This window comes from Brachypodium distachyon, chromosome 3 (genome assembly GCF_000005505.3).
Source record: "Brachypodium distachyon strain Bd21 chromosome 3, Brachypodium_distachyon_v3.0, whole genome shotgun sequence".
Lineage (NCBI taxonomy): Eukaryota > Viridiplantae > Streptophyta > Magnoliopsida > Poales > Poaceae > Brachypodium > Brachypodium distachyon.
The window spans coordinates 53453749-53475280 of NC_016133.3; the positions used below are offsets into that span (position 1 = coordinate 53453749).

The 21532-nt window shown below is 47.0% G+C and overlaps 3 protein-coding genes across 3 annotated transcripts; 1 reads left to right on the forward strand and 2 right to left on the reverse strand.

The window, feature by feature from the left end:
* The first annotated feature begins 201 nt into the window (after nucleotides 1–201).
* Nucleotides 202–3233, forward strand: LOC100839009 (putative pentatricopeptide repeat-containing protein At3g01580). Its single transcript, XM_003572813.4, has 2 exons — nucleotides 202–2517; nucleotides 2783–3233. Exon 1 carries the CDS (start codon nucleotides 334–336, stop codon nucleotides 2425–2427), a length of 2094 nt encoding a protein of 697 aa, XP_003572861.1. The 5' UTR covers nucleotides 202–333; the 3' UTR covers nucleotides 2428–2517; nucleotides 2783–3233.
* A 939-nt stretch (nucleotides 3234–4172) lies between these two features.
* LOC100825001 (dof zinc finger protein DOF5.6) lies at nucleotides 4173–7647 on the reverse strand. The gene is made up of 2 exons (XM_003570152.4): nucleotides 7155–7647; nucleotides 4173–5378 (listed from the first exon to the last, which is right to left on the reverse strand). Exons 1-2 carry the CDS (start codon nucleotides 7209–7211, stop codon nucleotides 4479–4481), a joined length of 957 nt encoding a protein of 318 aa, XP_003570200.1. The 5' UTR covers nucleotides 7212–7647; the 3' UTR covers nucleotides 4173–4478.
* Nucleotides 7648–16952: 9305 nt separating this feature from the next.
* On the reverse strand, nucleotides 16953–21233 carry LOC100839315 (serine/threonine-protein phosphatase 7 long form homolog). The gene is made up of 8 exons (XM_003572814.3): nucleotides 21067–21233; nucleotides 19624–19690; nucleotides 18918–19523; nucleotides 18575–18832; nucleotides 18424–18491; nucleotides 17878–18190; nucleotides 17703–17801; nucleotides 16953–16961 (listed from the first exon to the last, which is right to left on the reverse strand). Exons 1-8 carry the CDS (start codon nucleotides 21231–21233, stop codon nucleotides 16953–16955), a joined length of 1587 nt encoding a protein of 528 aa, XP_003572862.3.
* Between the last annotated feature and the right edge of the window lie 299 nt (nucleotides 21234–21532).

The following is a 21532-nucleotide window of genomic DNA, read 5'->3' on the forward strand; positions in this document are numbered from 1 at the left end:
CTGAAATTCGTTCCCACTGAGAGTCGAACTCAGGACTTGAGGAGTGCTACTAGAGTTGTTTCCTTAACCATTACGCCAAGGACTCGTTCGCAAAAGAAGAATTGAAATGCAAATTTGGCACAAATCAAAGAAACCCTGCTTGGATTGAGTATATCTTCCGTGGACGAACCTACAGTTCAGATTTGTGCTAAAGTTTACATTTGTGCTAAATAGCGGCAGCCCCACGGGGAAAACACTCAATCCAACCAAGGACAATTTGCGCAGTTCGGAAGGAGATAAAAAAAACTGACGCGCCTTTGAGAAGCTGATGTCCTGATCATCGCGCTCCCTCTCATGCGAGGTTGGCAACCGCTCCAGAAGCTTCTAGAAGCCGCCGCGGACTCCTCTACCCCGGTCGCCGCCGCCCGCCTCCACGCCCACCTCCTTCGCTCGGGCCACCTCCACTCTTCCCACCACCTCACATCCCACGTTCTCGCGTCCTACCCTACCGGCCTCGCTCGCCACCTGTTCGACGAAATCCCCGTCCCGACCCCGCGCCTTGCCAATGCACTCCTCCGCGCCCATGTCCGAGCGCGCCAGTGGTGCGACGCGCTCCTCCTCATCCCGTGCCTCCGCGTCCGACCGGACGCCTTCACGCTGTCCCTCCTGCTCAAGGCCTGCGCCATGCTCCCCGCCCTCGCCCATGGCCGCGCCCTGCATGCGCTCGCCATTCGTTCCTGCACTGCGTACACTGATGCCTTTGTGGCCGCCGCGCTTGTGCATATGTACGCGAAATGCAGGGGCATGGTCGGTTCGATCAACGCCTACAATGCGTTTAGCGAACCGGACATGGTTCTCCGGACTTCCATGGTGACGGGGTACGAGCAGAACAGAATGGCGGCGGAGGCACTGGAGTTCTTCTCAAGGCATGTGGTCGGCCAAGGTTTCATGCCGAGTCCAGTTACTCTTGTGAGTGTGATCTCAGCAGCAGCACAGTTGAAGGATGTCCTAAACGGGCAGGCCTGCCATGCATTTGTTATCAGGAACAACTTTGAGTATGACTTGGTTTTGGTGAATGCTATTCTTGGATTTTACATGAGAATTGGAGCAGTACAAGCTGCAAGGAGGTTGTTCGAGGGAATGACTGAGAAAGACGTTGTCACATGGAGCTGTATGGTCACAGGATATGTACAATCTGGAGATATCTGTGAAGCATTGACTGCATACAAGAAGATGGTTGAGGCAGGAATTAAGCCCAATGCAGTGACCGTTGTGAGTGTTGTGCAGGCTTGTTCGCTTGCTCCAGATATTGAAGAAGGTAGGAGGGTGCATGACATCGCTGTTAAGATAGGGTGTGAACTTGAGATGACAGTTGCAACTGCACTAGTTGATATGTACATGAAGTGCTCATGTCATGAGGAGGCAATGCAGTTATTCTGTCGGATGTCAAAGAAAGATGCAGTGGCTTGGGCAGTGGTCATTAGTGGTTTTACCCAAAATGGTCTCCCTGATGAGTCGATGCGAGTGTTCAAATGCATGTTGTTTGGTGGTCCTTTCCCTGACGCTGTCACTATGGTGAAGGTACTTGCTGCATGCTCGGAATCTGGTGTTATGCGCCAAGCCTTTTGTCTTCATGGATATTTGGTTATCACCGGCTTCTGTGATAAGATATTTGTGGCAGCTGCACTCGTGGATTTGTATTCAAAATGTGGAAACTTGGGTTGCGCTGTCAGGGTATTTGAAAGTGCCATGGAAAAGGACGTTGTGCTATGGAGCTCGATGATCTCAGGTTATGGAGTCCATGGACTCGGGCAGCAAGCTGTCGAATTATTCCAGATGATGGTTGCCTCTTCAGTTAAACCTAATAGCCTGACATTTGTTTCAGTGTTATCGGCATGCAGCCACTCTGGACTTGTGCAGGAAGGAAAGCGCATCTTTGAAAGCATGACCCAAGTTTATGGAGTTGTGCCAAATGCAGTGCATCATAGTGCCATGGTTGATCTCCTTGGCCGAGCTGGCGAATTGCAAGAGGCAGCGAAGCTCCTTCATGGAAATGGGAGAGCTGATGCTCATACTTGGTGTGCCTTGCTTGCTGCCTGCAGAGCACATCATGACACAGAGATGAGTGAAGTGGTAGCTGCCAAACTGCTCAAGCTGGATCCTGACCATGCTGGCTACTATAATCTCTTGAACAATATATACACGTTTGATGAAAATTGGAGCAGTGCAAAAGAGAATAGGAACATTATCAGAGATAGAGGTTTGAATAAAGTACCTGGTTGCAGTGCAGTAGAGCTCAATAATGTAATGCATACATTCACTGCTGGGGAGAGGCCACACAAGGATTGGGAGAAGATTTCTAGATTGCTCAGGGAGTTTTCACGAACATTGAAAGGCGGGGATTGTTTCTTTCAGTTGGACAATCACTTGGTATTTGAAGATTTCTGATCTTCTCTGAATTGAAAAATAGTATTTGAATTCACTTCACTTGATGGTGGATTTCTAGAAGAAACTGATGAACAAAACAGGATATGTGAGGTAAAATTCATCTAACGTGTAAGTTGTGTAATTTAATTTGCTAGTAGCCAATTGCAGGCAAATTTTGCATTGGTTGTGAGATTTTATACATAGCACAGACACTTAAGAAGAGTTTAACTGTATTGCATTTAATGATCAGCTACGTATGTTTTGCAAAAAAAAAAAGCTTACTGATGGTCAGAGCATGGCAAATTTTTACTATAACCAGAAAGGCTTATTGATCTGATGTCAACACAAATGTCCTGAAATGACGACTGGTTTGTAGGTAGGTGGAACCATATTGGACAATGTGTTTGTTCTGGTCCATGAGCAGTCAGATGGTGACTATTTGGTTCTTCTCTGGACAAAAATGAGTTTATGGATAGAAGCTCCAACGCTTCTGCAGAGAAAATTGATCTACAGTTCTCAGCACCTTGTACATGATGTACATCCTAAATTCAACAGTTCCCCTTGCTCCTATGTTTGGTCCGCAGGCTCTGATTAACAGGTACTGAAACCATTTATGATACTCCACTTTTGCTATGTTTATTTGTTCTGTTAGGTGCGGTTAAGAATAGCACAATGCAGTTGAATTAACCTCCCCATAAATCATCTAAGAACTCCTTACCCTTTGGGGACTAGCTTGGCATCATTTTACGTTTGTTGTCCTATGCAGCAATTCTTGTATCACCCCGAACACTCTGATTAATGGATTTATTACTGATATAATTAACAAAGGTGGAACTGTCAGAATGTTTGCCTTTAATTGGCATGTTTCATGCTTTGGCTTTATGGTGTATAGTCTCGGCCTAACCAGACAGTTTTCCTGCACCACCAAGGCATGTGCTTTACCATGCGGTATCTTGGTGTCACGAAGACACTTCTCTTCCCGTTTACCATCCTTTTCTACTATGTACCCGATACAGATGCCCCTCCCCCTAGCATACTTCACACAAATGCAGCTCTGGTAGTATTAGCAGACTGCTGCACCTGTAAACCAATCCACAGAGTACGAAATGTAGGTTGGCCGAGGCCCAAGGCCAATTATACCAGTTGAATACAGTCTTACATGTTACCACGTATGATTGCTTTCTCTATATAAGCAGATTTATTAGTCACTTCAGATTTGCATGCTGCAATTTGCATTTGATGCAAACAAGTCCTGGGCTAAAAGTGCTACTGAAGCTATGCTACAAATACGATGTATCCTCAGTATGAAGCAACAACTGCTCCCTCCGATCCATAATAAAGTGTCGGGAATTTAGTAGAAAATAACTTTGTACTAAATCCCAGACACTTATTATGGATCGGAGAGACTACTATACTATGGTCTATGAGCCCTTCCTAGCCATCTCCTTTCCTGCTCTAGCAATATTACCGCACTAGAAGTTATGTGATTTTTCATGGAAGCTGTTGCTGATAAGATTATTACTAAGTTGTATCAAATTGTGGTGACTAATAAATCTGCTTATAGAGAAAACTTGACCTTAAGTTTATCAGAAGCCACATTCATCGATTCCGGCTAAGTTGTGTCAATCTACCTGAACTGTAACTACCACTGGGCATTATGCATTGTGCTTCAGTCCCGGGTAAAAAACACCAGACGTGAATATACTAATTTTGATGCATTATGCATCTGAACATCTTGACCAGAATTATTACTCCAAACAACTGTAGATCACAGAAACAGCCACGAACTTCATTGATTGAACCACAGCAATGTGTGGCGTTGAGCAACACAGAACATTGTCCAGTACATGGAAATATAAGAGATGCAAACTTAACATCGATCCAAGCAAACGATGGAAACAAAAAAGAAACAGCAGCAAATCATGCATGAAACCACAAGCAAAACAAGAATGAAAAGAAGGCAAGCACTTCTACGTACTCCTGGTACTTGTTAATGCTATTAGCAAACCACTAACGCACACATGCGTGCATGCATGAGGGCTGGACGTCCACATGATGCATGCTTCGCCGGTTCAGATGGCGGCAGAGGATCCATGGTGGTGGTGCGCCCCGCTGATCATGCCGCTCCACAGGCCCAGCCCGCTGAGGGAGCTGATGGTGGAGCTCTCTGGCACGCGGCTCGCCTCGCCACACCACTCCAGCGACAACGGCTTCATCTCCACAGCGTGGTCGCGTTCGGCTCGTGCCCCTGCACCGAACGGCAGCGCCAGATGCTCGCCCATGCCCAGGCTGGCCGCGTACCGGAGCGCGTCCAGGGCATGGCAGTCCGCGCCGCCGCGGCTACCTCCAATGCCCATCATGCCCTGCCCCGTGAAATGCGCTGCCTCAGAGTTCGCGCTCTCAAACGTGGTGCCACCGCCAGAGCCTGAGAAGACGTTGTCGTACTTCCAGTCCAGCAGCCCGAGGCTGCTGCAGAGCGGGTCGGGCGCTGAGGTGTGCGACGGCAGCTGCATCGTCGACCCGGAGAAGGAAAGGTGGAGGCCGCCGCTGGTCTCCACATGCCGGCCGCCATGAAGCATCATCGACATCGGCATGGCCGGCGATGGCGCGACAGGGACGACAACAGCTGAGGAGGAAGAGGGCTTCCTGGTGGCCCGCTTGTTCTTGCGGCACCCCCCGCCGACGGGCACATTGCGGAGAGAGCCACCTTTGGTCCAGTAGCGGCGGCACGTCTTGCAGAAGTAGCGTGGCTGGGAGAGGCTGTAGTTGTTGTAGTAGCAGAACTTGGTGTGCGCCGAGTCACAGCGCGGGCACTTGAGCGGGCTGTCGTGCTGCGGGCGCAGGCGGCGGTCCTGCTGCTGGGCCTGGTGCTGCTGCATCGGCTGCGGGCACGCTATGATCATAGTATCGGACGGGGAAGATGGCGATGACGACCCCATAGCCCCGCCCTGATCCTCGGGGACAACCATGCCCTGAAAGAAAAGAAAAGGAAAAGGCACCAGACAAATGTAAGTTACCACGTTGTCCCAATGTGATCTGTAATCATCATCAGCCGTCGTGACAGAAGAATGCATGGAAGCCTCGGAATGCGAGAAAGCGTTTTGGATAGCTAGCTGCGTGCATGGTCCCATGCATGTTGGAAGCTGAAGACCAAGCTAGGGTTTATCAGAGTGTAAAGCTTTGCCTCATGATGGAGGCATCAAGTAGGCTGAAGTCTAGATCTGGGGCTGATCCTATGGTATACCGTACTTTGAGACTCACATTGATCTCTGTGTTCTTTCTATGCTTGCATAGTTACGCTTTTCATCACATGCATTCAAAAGTAACAACAGTGTAGATTTCTCTTGACGGCCAGATACAGTATAGTGGTACTTGGTGACTCTTGGTCTTGATCTCTTCATCATTAATTCTTCATGCATTTTGTATGATTACGCATTAGGTCCTAATATAATTAAGAGTATACCTAGTTTGAATAATGTGTCGTGAAATTGTGGTAAACCCTCAGGACCTGAGCTTAATTTGACAAATACATACATGTTAGTTTACCCCAACAGATCAAGTTAAATTTTCCTAAATATATACGCAACTCTACGTGATAATGTAATCATGTATTAGGGCTACGGTAATGCTAGCTTTTGTTCATCCGCAGTAACATGTTTTTATCCCAACAGCGGCATCTTTTGTCATTCATGTTCTAAAGTTAAAGTGAAATAGATCAGACGATCAAACCGTACTTGCTGGAGTCGACTCTTTATCTTGTTGTTGCTTTTGCTGGCACAACACATATGCATGGATGGGTCCCCTAATCGAGAGATAGCATTCACTTTGTACAGTTTCTTAAATTGGACAGTGTATAATGTCTGGTTGTGTACTCGCTTTTGTTGCAACTTTTGCTAGTTTTCCCTTCTAGATCAAGTTGCATTTTGTAACAAAAAACAGTGGCAAGTTGTTCCAGAAACACGTCGTGAACTCGTGATTTGCACTATCTATGGTCCAAAAGTGAAACATTCAGATACTAGCTGTCTATGAGGAACGTGGTTTCACATACATCTTCCTACAGTAAATTTGATCAGTTCAGGTAGGTTATTCTTCCAAACAAACAGGGACGGCTAACAGTTGTAGATAATGTAACATGATAGAAGAAAAGAACACGGTTGCAGAACCTTTTTGAACCAAATGCGCAATGAAAGATTAGAGCAACAGTATGGATTAAATCGTTAAATGACATGAACTAACAAACAGGAAAAATGGAAATCCGCTACGTACTAGTTTGATAAGACCAACTGATTAAGAGAATTTGCATGTATAACACGCTGATTTCAGCAGGTGTTGACTGAGTAAAGTATTGGATCGTGCCTGAAGATCGGTCGGTGAAGATCTAAAACTATTTCCTCTAACTATATATGTGAGACGCTCGTTTCTTCTTGTAGTTCAATTAATTACAGCTTTTCGTTCTGCAGGACAAGGTACTCCATGTCCATCTATAAAAAAACTACCCGTCGTATGCATAATTTGCATGTACCGAGAAAGAAATGGAGTGGCCGGTCAGTTTTCACACATCAGCGTTTGTGAACACGGGCAGGATGAGAATAAATATGAAGATACAACATATTGAGATGCTAACTGAAATCACATATATAGAGGAGATCCATGAAGAATTCCAGTGTATATGCACGCACGTACGCATGAGATGCAAATTAGAACTAAGAGAGTAATGAAGCATTCAAGTAGTATGTGTGCATATATACCTTGAGCCAGTCGGAGTCCATGCAGAAATGCATCGGATGAGCTGCTCCTGCCATCATCGATCGATCGACCGCGCGCGCTAGCTTCCCGATCCAGCAAGGAACCAAACACAACCTCGCTGCCGGCTTTGGCCGCCCGGTTTCCCGTCTCGAATTGAAGATCCAGCAACAAAACCTAGATGTCTACCTACTACACACGCTCCCGCAGGACGGCGGGTCTTGTGTTTTTTATTTATCGTCGACGAGTTTAAAGGTGGTTAACTAGAGAAGAACTGGCAGACTGAAGCCGATCGAGCGATGCACACATGTACGGACTACGGAGTAGCTTTCTGGCTAGCAGGAAGAAGATAGAGATCGAGAAGGGGGATAGTGGGGAGGGAGGAGAGGAAGCGGCTGAGCTAAGCTACGGAGAAGGAAGGAGATGATAGGACAGAGAAGCTGCTGGCTGTAGTTGGTGAGCGATGTGAACGAGGGAGAGGGGGGCGCGCGAGATGTGAATAAGAAGGCCAGGGGAGGAAAAAAGGCGCGCCATGCATGCCCAAAGCCCCAACCGGAGGAGTACAGACAGAGGACCGATCGGACGAGCAAGCCCGGTAACAGTGGGGAGTAACTTGCAGCGGCAACATGTATATGTCACTAACCTAAGTTTCTATCTTTGTAGTTGGTAGTAATATATATGTGGTGTCATGTATTGTGTTATTTATTATGTTGTACACTCGACTTGTCTTGTCTTGGTTTGTGTGATGTTATGGTAACACTAGCAAAAAGCCCCGTGCGTTGCTACGGAAGAACAAATGTGACGTACCGTGCCCACCCTCGGACAGTGGTGGCATATTCGTAATTTTGGCAAAGTGACGTACCGCAGCGACGCCCGTACCATCACCACCGTTTTGAATTTAACATAATATAGTATAGATAGTATAGATATCTAGTTACTACTTCTTTTTTTTTTATTTAATATAATACCATGTCATCGAAATGTCTAATTGACATCTTATGTTACTGGCTAAGTCAGGCCCACTCCTCACTGCGAGTGTCCTAAGCCATGCTCGCTGTTCTAGTGCCGGCCGGGCGCCAGGAGCTGGATGGTCAGGATCGATCGGTTCGTTGCATGCATGTCGCTGGGCCCGGCACGGGGTATGGCCCGCCGTGTCGGGGCCCGGGCGCATGCGTCTGTGTGGAGACATGGGGGCTAAGACGGGCCGCCCAGCCCAGGCGCCATCTCTCGTTCGTCGTCGAGAGTGGGGCCTGCTATAGTGCTATGCGCGCGGCTGGCTGGCTCGCATCCCGCTGCGTGTACGACATGCGCGTGTCGGTTGGCCGCCTCCAGCTATGGATAGCCCTCTACGTATCCGGCTGCGTCGACCGATGGGGTGTGGTCCAATTTCATTGTTGCTATAGCCTGTGTATAGCTGCTGCATGCGCGTGTTTCCGAGGGTGGAAAAATACGGCGCGGGTATACAAGCGCCGGGATTCCCGAAGCGCCTGCACGCGTACGTAGCTGCGTGGACTGTGTTGGGCAGTCAATTTTGCCATTTTGCTTCGGTCGGTTCTCGGTTGTACGTTTGTTTGCAGGTAAAATGAATGGTGATCGAATTGGAGCGTAGTACGTGGGCTGTTTTACAGGACTGGTGGTAACGCGTCAGGTATACTGAGATACAACACGCGCGCGTAGCCAGGTGCGTGCGCGCGCGCGCGCGCGCACACACAGTTACTACCCTGCGTGCGTCTACTGAAGACTGGATGCCTCGTCATTGCCCTGCAGGTTAGATTTGTTGTTTTTCTATATGTCACGATGATTTTGGCCAACCTGCATTGTTATAATCCGATCCAACCAAAAAGTGTGATTTTGTCTCTAGAAACAAAACAATACTACTATTTCCTCCATCTCATATTAAGTGACTCAAATTTTTCTAAAATGAATGTATCTACTTCCTCCGTCCAATAAAAAATGTCTCAACTTTGACTAAATTTGAATTTATCCATGCATTAAGTTATATCTAGATACATTCAAATTTTGACAAACTTAAAACATCTTTTGTTGGACGAAAAGAGTATATCAAAAAACATCTAAATACATATAATAGAAGGTCACTTAACATGTGACGGAGCGACTGCCATGCTTCGAGAATCACCATCGTAAAGAAGCTTACTATTTTTTTTTTCTACTCATGCACCACCACGGCGCGTGTCTACTGATCCGCACCATGACCTAGCTAGGATGGACGATGGTCCAGCTAACAAAACGAACCAATTAACGAGGCATGTGTAGTGTCATGCGTCGCCATGACGACACCGGCCGGCCGGAGCCACGTGGAATATTTCGGACCCCGTGAGAAAAGGAGCGACGAGAAAACCGAAAGCTCACTCCTGTTGGGACCCATGTTTTGTTCTTCTTGACCCGATCGATCTCCTTTTCCGTCTTCTGCATCGTGACGTGCGTTCTTTCATCCGCAGCCCCTTAAAATACCGCGTACAAAATTTTGTCGAAAGGTACACTGTTGACAAAGACGGTGGTGAGCAGTAGTAGGAGTATCTTTTTTTTTCTCAAACTTTGATTTGTCTTTAACAAACTAAGCTGGTGCTGTTAAAAGTAACCAAACATGTGCAAAAAAAGTAAGAAGGTGTTACATTATGCAGAAGTAGGAAAAGAAGTTAAAGCAAATATGGTCAGCTCAAGACTAACGTGGGGTCGATCAAATAAACAAAAAAAATCTAATGCATTCTTTTATCCTTTTATGGATGGGTTAAAAAAAAGACCAGTTTATTTTCTTGATTACCAATTTTCAGCTATAAGCTCTCCGTCCACAAATAAGTGTACATATAGAAATTTTAAGGAGTGTGGTATAGAAAATGTATTGGGAATGTGTCAATCGTCATCTTTGTCTTCTTAACTCTCCCGTATTCAGTGAGCTAAATGCGTGAAAAAATGTTATTAGATTTGATTTTCATTTGTTGAGAGAAAAGTATTTTTTTACTCTAAACTGTTTTGGAAAGAGAGAAATACGTTTTTGTGGACAAATTTTAAAACCAAATGATAAACGTACACTTATTTGTGAACGGAGAGAGTATATTGTAAGATACATGCTAGGTACTACCCTTCTTTAAACCCGGATGATTTTTCGCCATGCATGGAATGAAGTTGAAAGTGCAGGCTTCATTAGGAAAAATGCATTCGGAACCACGTCGACGTAGGGCGACACGGGTGATGCATCCAAGTTAAAAAGGCCATTCCACACCCACAGGCCGAGACATCAAAATATCCGGTCCAAGGACTGGCCTGCTCGCCACCACTGACAGTAAAAAATCGCATACTACGGCGATACAAATTCTTAATTCTGGAGTACTTATGGAGTCTACGGACGAACGTATAAGTACGTAGACATGACCGGAATATTATTTTGCGGGGTCGTTTTGAAAGCATGCTTTTTCGAGGGGTTGAAAGGCATGTGGTTGCAAAGAAGAGACAAGGATAGCAGAGAAGAAGCATCTCTCCCTGTCTTTGCGCCCTCTCTTTTCAGATTCAAAATTTGTTTCCTTCGCTTTTCCGAGCTCGCCGTCCGCAAGCAAGGTATATATTCCCTCCCGTCATCATCATCCTCGTCCTCGATCTGTGTCTGTGGGTGTGCTGGCTTGGTGTCAGTCAGTTTGTCTGTGCCACACACATCGACCCCACTGGTCTCTTATTTGCTTCGCTTGCTCGTCGAGGAGACAGAAATTTACTTGTATGAAATTTTGTTCAGCCTGGAGTTGTAATTTTGGCCGGAAACCAGTCTACCTGAGCCGCGGGGAATACCAGTACAAACTCCTCGACAGTGATTGTGGGTGCATGGCCCACACTTCGATCAGCATGCTTTAATGTGGCTTTTTGTGTTTGCAAAGATGTGTGCGAATATTCATTGGCGTCGATGCAATGATGCAAGTTTTACATATATATCGTGAACAACTGATCGATAAAGAAAAGCTCGAGAAAGTGTTTTTCTTATTATTATTTAACAATTCCTTTTGCATGCGTATGTCTGATCTTGTTCAGAAGTAGAGATAGTCGATAGGTCTGCCGTTACGCCAGGTGAAAAGGCAGCGAACTGGTGATTACCGAATGTCAACTGCTCACCTGTAAAATCCCTTCACTTATTAAACAAACCTATCGGTGTTCGTGGCTGCAGATATCCAATTGTTAACTCGTGATCAAAACAAATCCCGCCGCCGTCAAACTTTTTTGTGTCTGCGCCGCGCATTGGCGTCAGAGGAGACTAAACAATCGGGAAATTATCTCGGCGAGAGATCTCCAGTCTCTGTCAGAATATTTTTCGATATGACTTGTACGTGTCCGGAACAATGACAATGTTAGCGCGTCACTATGCGCGGATCGAGCATTAGCACAGCACCGAACGGCGCGCTGTTAATTTCGTTTCTCTGTAGAGTAACTAATTGTTCAGAAGCGAAAACGTGAGTTCGTGTACACGGAGATTGCAGAAGCAGAGGAATTTCCAAAAGGCTGACCGAGCCCCTTCATCCGGCGAGCGGCGGCCGGAGAGCCTAAAATGTCCATTGACCAGTCAACGCCGGCTCGACCGATGAACCTTTTGGCTCTCTCCTACCCGTGGCAAACTAGTCCTACTCCACTAGTGCTATTGCATCTGGGAGAGTGGGAGCGATGGCTGTGAAGCAAATGCGACCGGCCAGCAGCTGCTGCCTCGCGTGTTTGAGTTTTCCCACACCTGACCCACATGCCGGCGTGGCGCGTGTCGGCAACTCGGCTCACGCACGGCACCCTAACCTAGGCGCCGTCACGTACGGTTTCCTCGCATCCCAGGCCCCATTTTTATCGGAACGTGCCTATACTAGCCGGCTATCTCCAACAGTCCAACGTTAATTCCCACCGTCAAAGATGGATCCCGAGTCGTGCGGGGCGGCAGCTAGCCTCACGGGCCTATAATTAACCATCCGGCCCGGCACGGGCCCAGGTTTGGTCGGATGTCGCTGCCCAGTCGTGCACAACACAAAACTGTAGTATGTACCACGCGTCGCGCAGGATCTCGTTTTCAGATTTCGCACGTCCACCGCACCAAATGCCTTAGCCCCCCGTGCGCCGCTCGATGGAGACTGACGGGAATATAAAGCTTCTGGCCACATTCGTCCTACGTACTACTACTCCCGTGCGGTTTCCGGCCGCCCATCACTCGATCCATCAGCGGATCGGGTTGGTCGCCGGTCGCTGCTCGGCGGCAGGTCCGTTTCACATCTTTTGACCAAACCACGCGCCTGTCTGCCGATCCATCCAACTACACGCGCGATGATATTGATACGATTTCGACGACTTTTTACGCCAGGAATCGATCGCATCATCATCTAATCCAGCAGGAGCACACGACACGATCGAGCAGTTTGATTAGCTAGCGGCACGAAACAACGATACATTACATAACACTAGCTCGATCGTCTCAGCGTTGGGCTGACGCGCAGGGGAGGAAAAGGACACATGTTTCGACATCGGGCTTATGGATCAACGAGGAAACGACAGAGGTTAATGTATGGATTTGTGATATGTTCCGTTCACCGGAAAGGACGTCCGTCGATCGACGTGACCCGGCCAAAACACTGCCCACGATCATGCCAGGCTCCCTGCCCGTGTCCAAGATCAAATCAGCGCATGCATGATGCATAAACAACAGATTAACTAGCTCTGGATTTCAAAGCGCCGTACAGGTATTAAGAGTTTTTGTCACTGTCCTGATTTAATCCTATCGCCATCCACGCCTGGCATCTCCGACCGGCTGGGCTCCCGGTCGCCGTCTGTTCCCGACAAAGCGTGCGGTTTGTGTTGAATTCAAGCGCAAACCTGCCGCTAGTGACTCACGGCCCCACCGAAACAAACTGGTTTTGCACCCTTTTTTTTAAGAGGTTTTGCAGCTTCAACTAGGCCTGGGCGTTCGGTGAAAACCGAATTTTCGGTTTGTTTATTTCGGTTTTTTTCATAATCCGGTTAGCAACACGGGTATCCGAAATTACAACCTGAAAAATCAAAACCGAAAGAGGTTTTGCAGCTTCAACTATTTCCTACTCGTTGCAATCTTTCTGAGCACATTTCTACTATCTGAATATAATATATATTTTTAGAAACACAGTACAACAACAGACGCTCACAGCACGTGCGTACACTCACCCCTATTGAACGCACACACGCACACCCTATCTCTATGAGCACCTCCGAAAGACTGAACCAGCAGATCTTAAGAGATTGACGAAGTCATCGCAGGAGTTTTAACGGATACGTCACCTACCACTGAAACCAGACCACAAAGAAACAGACCAGCTGAGTTAGGCTCAGTTCACTACTGAATATAATTTTGATCAAACAACTATTATTATATTAAAAAATATAATATTAAATGTATTTTCGAAAATAGTATATGCGCTGTTCTAGTTGCAATCGACCTGTAGTGCTGAGAAGAGAAATACGTACACATCGTTCTTTTTTTAGACCACCAGAGCCCGGTAGCCCACTATTGACACTGAGGCCCATTTGCAGCCTATGTAACAAGGCCGGACCAAGAACATCACGGTGCCCGAGTGGAGGATTTCGGCCTTTGTTGGAACAACTTCGATTTTACACAGAAATGTCCAAACACTAGTTTGGAGCGAGACATGCATAAATGCCCTCGAAGACTCGCAGATTTTTCTTTCTGAAAGTTTCGACTTCCCTGGGATACAAACTATACAGCGCAAGATCTTTTTTAACGCAATCCTTTTTTTTCTAGACGAAAACATCATTGGTACTTATTTACTTCAACCTTGTCTAGCAAACCAGTTTACGAAGAAATACAGTTCTTGCTGAACTACGAGTCTACGAGGGCCTTGGGTTTGTTTTGCTAGGAACGAGCAGTGTAACTGTTTTGGTGTTATCCTGCGAAATTCGTACAAGAATAGTCTGTCCCAAAAGGTCATATAGCTAGAACCCGAAACCCATTGTGCTTTTGTCTGGTCACCCACGACAATGTATCAGTGTACGGTCTATACAGTACTCTCTCCATCCCATACTATGAGTAACGCACGCATTCCTATATCGTTAATTTAGCTAACTAAATATAAATTAAATAATTAAAAAAATATTATTAGAATTTTTTTTGTAACGAGTCTAATGATATACCTTTTATTAAAAAAATACATATTTGATTAATCAAATTAAAAATCAGATATGCGTGTGTGACGGGGACGGAGGGAGTACTCCACTTCCATCCTGAGCTGAAAATAAAACATAATCCTACAGTCCTACTCTACAGTCCTGTCCTAAAGACCGAATTTCGACAAAATTGACCCAAAACACAAAAAAATTTGAAATATGGACTCCTGACGAAACTATTTCACAAACCTGATCCTTCCGTGTAGCGCCTGCATACTGGGCGTTAGCCCTACGCTATAACGCCTTGTGTCCGGGCGTTAAACCGGTGCCAGCATGGCGTGCTTGTCTAGCGTGACGATGCCGGGGACCCACGGCAAACCACTATAGCGCCTCGTACATGGGCGCTATACGACTAGTTTAGCGCCTCCTCACCCGGCGCTATACCCCCGTACCCCAAAAACGGCCGAACTGCTCGGGCCAGAGGCTCACGCACACAAGGGTTCGGTCCTTTTCCTCTCCCATAAGAACGCAGCGGCGGCGGTGGTTCCTCCCCTCCAAATCTCTCCCCCGATTCGTCGATTTCTCCGTGGATTCCGGTCGCATTTGCTCCCCCCAGGTATTCTCCTCCGATTCCCTCAGTTTGGTCCGCATTTTGCCCGAGAAATTTCTGTACATTTAGGGTTCGAGGTGGCTTTGGGGCAAACCCTAGTTTATGTACTTGCCCAAGAATGTTTGGTCCGAATTATGGAATGTTATTTAGGTTGTCTAGTATTTGGACATGCAGCACTTTCTTGTTGGATATATTTGGTCCGAATTATGGAATGGTATTTAGGGTGTCTAATATTTGGATATGTAGCACTTTTCTTGTTGGATATTAGTTAATCTCAGGGACGTTGATGGATTTTTTCCATTCTAATTATATTCTAGATGGCAAGAATTGTTCATGTTCATCACGTGGACAAAGAGACATTTTTGGGAGGCAATGTAAAGGCGGACACGGAGGAGCGAGACTTGGTGTTCAATTTTAGTCCAACCTATGCCGAGCTATTGGAGGAAGTGAGGCTTGAGTTGAAATGGATGGACCCAAGCGACGTGGTAGAGTTGGAGGGAAGACACAATGTTGGGTATGGAGTGCACCTCCGTTGGAAGACAATGCGCATATCTTCCAAGCAACGTTGGGAGACATATAAAAAGACGGTGGGCCAATCACAAGACAAAGCTCTAGAGATATTTGCTACAAGAAAGGCTGTTCTAGATTTTCACATTGACCTGAACTGTAGTGCGGCTTCCCCTTCTTGCGCAAGAAGTCCTGTCCGAACTGAGCCAAATGATGAGGCCGATGTTGGCAAGACTACAATGAGTCGGCCTGAACCTGAAGAGACCCAACATGAAGAGGCGCAACCATCGAGCTTGATGACAGACGAACAACCTGAACCGTGGCTAGAGGAGAACGATGATATGCATGACAATAATGTAGGTGATTTGGAGGCATATTGTGAGCAAGAGGACATGGACCGTGAAATCCCATTTAACCGAGTATTTGCATCGGATTCGGATGAAGATGGTCCGGAGGAAGAAGTTGATGAGGATGGGTTGACAGCCAAAGAAGCTAACGCTTTCAAGGTTGCAACTGGCCGGGATCCAAGTATACCATTGTTCCGTGATGTTAGCCTGGCGGATCAGGCCGTGGTTGACGGTGGCGAAGGGTTCGTGCTTGGACCTAGGCCAAGTTCCCATCGGGATGTGACACAAAGACGGTATGGCATTAAGGCTGGTTTGAGGTTCCGAACATTGTTGGAATTTAAGATGTGGATAAGGAGTTCTCGGTCAAGCACCATCGACTGTACAAGGTTGTCCACTCTAACAACAAGATTCGATACACGGTTAAGTGTACCGAAGATCGTTGTCCATGGATTGTCCGTGCAAGGCCACGTAAACTAGGGTCCGAATGGTACATCGTGAGTTGTTGTGCAACTCACTTGTGCGATGGCAAGAACATAGATGACCCTACGGTCAAGAACGATCATAGACAGCTGACCTCAGAATTCATCGCTTATAGGCTTTCTAATTCCATCAAGTCACTTCCAATAATGCCCATTAAGTCGGTCATGTAGCTTGTCTATACTCTGTTCCATTACCGGGTGAAGTATGGGAAGGCATGGAAGGCGAAGCAAGCCGCACTCAAGATGTTGTATGGTGACTGGGAGGAAGCCTACAACCGTCTCCCAAGGTTGTTGGGTGCTATGGCGCATACAAATCCGGGCATGGTTCATGTGGTCGAGCCTTTTGGCCAACGAACAAGGACTTACAAAGGTGCAACCGTGCGGATATTTGGCTGTGCTTTCTGGGCTTTTGAACAATGCATACAGGCTTTCCAGCACTGCAGGCCGGTGATATCCGTCGATGGCAGCTTCTTGACCGGCCAATTCAAGGGCACAATGTTGGTCGCAATAAGTTGTGACTTACCCGTTTAGCACCTGGTGTCGAGGTGCTATAGCTATTAATTTTACATAACAGAAGGTTCCAGTATAACAGTTCTACTAGTTGTATAGAAAAACAGTTCACGTAACAGAGTGTGCCATGTATACATTAACAGAAAAAGTGATTCTTGCATTGCACCAGAGCACACCAAATAGATACACAACTAGCACCAGAGCAACAAGTAGAGTTATAACAGTTCAACTAGTCTGAGAGCACACCAAATAGAGTTATAACAGTTCAACAAGTAGAGTCATAACAGTTCAACTAGCACCAACGAGAAGCATGATAGTTATCTAAAAACACATCTACTTCCTAGACCCTCTTCCTCTCCTCGTAGCCAACTTCTTCCTCCGTCGGGGTGGTTCCGCGTCCTCATCATCTTCATGTACCTCTTCCTCTTCCTCTCCTTCTTGCTCTTCTTCGGAGATGCCCCTCATCCGTCTCCTTGTACATGAGCTGAAATTAGCTTCCTTTGCCACTTCCTCATCTTCACTGTCGGAATGAACAACCACCTTCTTGTTTTTTGTCAAATAATCCAATGGTGTAAATCTGTGGGGTTCCTTTCCCTTGTTTCCACGCTGCTGCTTAGAGATTGAACGTTGATAATCACCTAATGTGGTGTCGTCTTCCATAGCTCATCCTTCCTGCATTCGATTGCCCGTAAGACAAATGCGTCAAACCTTGTCATGGATTTAACATGACATGACAATTGCATTAATGTAAGCACAATTCAAACCTCATTGGACAAGTCATCTTCAAGATCTTCATCAACATTGGTGGGTGAAGACGAACTAGACAGTGCTGACGATGAAATCTCGGAGTCACGGCAACCTCCTATCAGGTTGGCTAACCGCCGTAGCCTATTGCCTTGCCGTTGTATTGTTCAGAAATGAAAAATTGATTTATCGGTTCACATATATGCAAATACAAGACATCCAAGCACGCACCTTCATAAACTTCCTTAGTGTACTCTCCCCCTTTTTCCCGTGAGGAGTTTCATCGAGAACTATCTCGGTTCTGTCGGGGCCCTTCCTGATCTCATCACGCTGAAATGAGGAAAATATTGTGTAACAACAGAATATTCAAAAAGCACAAAAGACTGGAGAAGCATAACACAATTACCACAAAGTGCAAGACATTAGCATATGATGTTTGCCTCCCATCCTTTACAAGCCTGTTGTACTCCGCGTTTGCAGCCTCGTCAAATAGGTTGTTATCTTCCAAAATTTCATGGTTGTATGCGGGCCGGCAAATCTCCGCTCTGGCGTTCTCAAGATACCAACGAAGGTAGTTGTTAAATGCATCAGGATTTGCCGGCCGTTGGGGGTTTCCTTCACCATTCTCCATCTTGGCCAAGCACCTTTTGAACTTGTCCACATGCACCCTATGTTCCTTTGGCCAATTTTGTTTGCTCTTCTGTTTTTTCCTATCAAGCCTACAAATATTTGGAAGCCACCATATTATTGCGGTAAAAAGGTAACACTGGAAAGTTTAATGGGAACAACAAAAACTTACTCGTGAAGCTGTATATTTGTGTCTTTCCACTTTGGGGGATTGGTCTGCAACAACCCAAATTGTTGCATCACACGATGTGGTTGATGAAGTTCAACGGCCCACAAGCATATCATTGGACATCGCATCAACCACATATGTCTTTTTTCCAAGCACTTTGGGTTTAGCTCATAATCGAATGGGACTCCGAAATCGTCCCCGCTACCATATGGCTGCCATTTCACCTTAAACATATCACAAGCATCGCAATGTTCAGTTACCATAGAGCACGGAAATCATAATAATTTTCTGCAGCAACAATATTTACCTGCTCAGGGGTTAAAGTGTCGAACTCGTTCGTGTACTGCTTGTACAAAAGTTTAGTGTCGTTCCAGTTATCTCTCGTACGGTCCCACTTGTAAGCCCAAGTGGGTCTCCGGAGTGGGTCTTCGTGATCGTCCCAATTGTTGAATGCCAACATTTCCGGGCGTCCAACGGGGAAGCGTTCCCAGCTCCAAACAGACAGTAGGAGCAGTGGACCACCTATGCCGCTGTCTCGTTTGCTCCTACGACAAGCATCGTCCAACTAAAACAAAAGGCAATCAGGAAATAAATTAAGACATGTCATCACAGGTCATTGCACATAGTAACAACAATGAAATATTAATTACCTGCCGGTAAAGGTAGGCAAGTGCAGCTGTGCCCCAGCTCCAATTGGAGTCCCATACGGTCAAGGCCTTCAGCCAATGCCATTGAGCTATCCTGCCACCCCCGTCAGCAAACAGAGTACGTGTGATGACATACCACACGTATACTCGTGCGTACTGCTCAACCACCTCGATGGCAGCATCCTCGGGGCACTCGGAGAAGTCCTCAACTATCCAAGTGTACGTTGCGCCCGCTGGCACTCTGTCGTTAGCGGGGTCCTCAGGGGCCTCCGGTGCCCTACCAATAAGATCCGCCATCTGCTGGCGCCATCCCGAAGAGGCCGTATTGATACATACCGGTTCCCTGCCGATGGGGAGTGCCAGGATCATGGACACGTCCTGAAGAGTCACAGTCATCTCACCGGTCCGGAGGTGAAAAGTGTGGGTCTCAGGCCTCCACCGGTCAACAAGCGCGGTGATTGCACAAGCGTTCATCCAAGGTGTCGACCGGGTCACCATATGGATGAACGGAAGGAGCCCTGTTCTCAAGATGAACGGTGTGTATCGCTCATCGTAAGACATGGCGCCTGAGGAGGCACCGTGAGACCAAAGTTTGAGGGGTACAAGATCCTACAAAACAAGTACAAAAGCAATTAAAGTTTCGATCGTCTCACTTACACATTTGGAACAAAACAATGACAAAAAGAAGCAACATGTAAATGCTCATTACCATTTGTTCATCCCGTATCAAACGCCCACGGTGAGCCATGTCGTAGTGATCCATTAGGAGCGCCATCCTACATGTTCTAATTAAGACATATTAACAAACGAATGGGACACCCGTACTCCGAACTATATCAACAAAGCAAGCCTTTCCTACAAATCCATCTTATGAATTGAAGACAACCATCCAAGAAACAATCCAAACCAGCCATGCCTAAGAAATAGTTGTAACAATTAACACAAAAGAATTGATTATAACAGCCATCCCACGTGCATGGAAAAGAGCATACTTTCTGAGGTCTTATTATCCCCAACAATACAACTTCGTATAACATATCAAGGTATTTGAGCAATAAGTTTTTTCTTCATACAAAACTAGCAACTACCGGCCGGCCACATTCCAAAAAAACCTAGCTTTGTTCTTAGCCGGCCACAGTCCACAAAACTACAATTCTCTTATCTTGATTGTTCATGAGTATGTGCTGGATTTTATTTGAATGCCACAAATGAGAAGTGGAACAAGTGGCGCATGTATGACTATGTTTAAGTGATAACTTTGAACAGCTTAACACTTCTAGCCGGATCCTAACATGTCATTTTGTTGAAGATTGTGATTCTAGCCGGATCCTAACCCTCGAACCCTAAATGTACAGAAATTTCTCGGGCAAAATGCGGACCAAACTGAGGGGATCGGGGGAGAATACCTGGGGGGAGCAAATGCGACCGGAATCCACGGAGAAATCGACGAATCGGGGGAGATATTTGGAGGGGAGGAACCGCCGCCGCCACGTTCTAACGGGAAAGAAAAAGGGCTGAACCTTGTGTGCGTGAGCCTCTGTCCCGAGCGGTTCGGCCGCTTTAGGGTACGGGGGTATAGCGCCGGATGAACGAGGCGCTATAGTGGCTTGCCGTGGGTCCCCGACGTCGTCACGCTGGACAAGCACGCCACGCTGGCACCGGTTTAATGCCCGGACACAAGACGTTATAGCGTAGGGCTAACGTCCAGTATGCTCGCGCTACACGAAAGAGTCAGTTTTGTGAAATAGTTTCGCCAAGAGTCCATATTTCAATTTTTTTTATGTTTTGGATCAATTTTATCGAAATTCAGCCCTAAAGAACGGCGTCTGTGCTCCCCACGTACGGGAGGCCAGCACGCCACACAACCATTTCGGGTCTCAGCGCCTATCAGCCTCATGCAAATTCCGTAGGGCCATGTTTTGAACTCCTCGTACCCACATTGCCCCTGCGTACGACCCCGCACATGGACCCAACCCAAATCCGAAATGGAGGTTCGTGCTAGTACACAGCAAGATGTACGAAATACAACTCCGCTTCGGTTTGCAACGTCCGGCAAGGGGGCAAATGTGCTAAACACTCCTCACATAGTCACTTGTACGAATGCCTTAGCTAGCCTTTTCTTTTCTTTTTTTTTTGTCCAGACGTCTCTTACATTGGTGAGGTGACAACACGGGCATGGGTGGCGAGTGGCGACAGGACAGCTGGGGGGACCTGGGCACGGCCAGTGCCAGAATCTCGTCGAGTGCGAGTGCGGCGGACAGCCCGGGCGAGCAAAGCAGCGGCAGCGCGGCGTGACGCGACCAAATCGTGGCGCTCCATCGGCCTGCAGAGAGAATGGAGCATCATCCATGCTCCTGGGCTCCGGTCGCTCATATGGAAGCACTTTACTTTCTTTTGGGCCAGTCCGGCGACGCGATGTGCGTACGGATCATCAGTTCAGGACGGTCCTCTCTAGTCTCTACGCACCATCCATCCAGTGGGCGACGCAGCTCCGGTGAAATACCGCAGGTGACTTTGGCTGGCTGACATGTAGGACCCACACGTCAGCCACACAAAGTCATCTGAAGTAATTGCACTGAATCCTTCTTCACAGTGGGCGTACGTTCTTCTGCTTCCCT

Coding starts and splice junctions, on each gene's coding strand:
- LOC100839009 (XM_003572813.4), top strand. CDS start 334: ATGCGAGGTTGGCAACCGCTCCAGAAGCTTCTAGAAGCCGCCGCGGAC.
- LOC100825001 (XM_003570152.4), bottom strand. CDS start 7,211: ATGATGGCAGGAGCAGCTCATCCGATGCATTTCTGCATGGACTCCGAC. Junction 5,379..7,154: donor TGGACTCCGACTGGCTCAAG/GTATATATGCAC, acceptor CTTTTCTTTCAG/GGCATGGTTGTCCCCGAGGA.
- LOC100839315 (XM_003572814.3), bottom strand. CDS start 21,233: ATGGAGCGCCACGATTTGGTCGCGTCACGCCGCGCTGCCGCTGCTTTG. Junction 18,492..18,574: donor ACACTTTAACCCCTGAGCAG/GTAAATATTGTT, acceptor GATATGTTTAAG/GTGAAATGGCAGCCATATGG. Junction 17,802..17,877: donor CTAATGTCTTGCACTTTGTG/GTAATTGTGTTA, acceptor TCCTCATTTCAG/CGTGATGAGATCAGGAAGGG.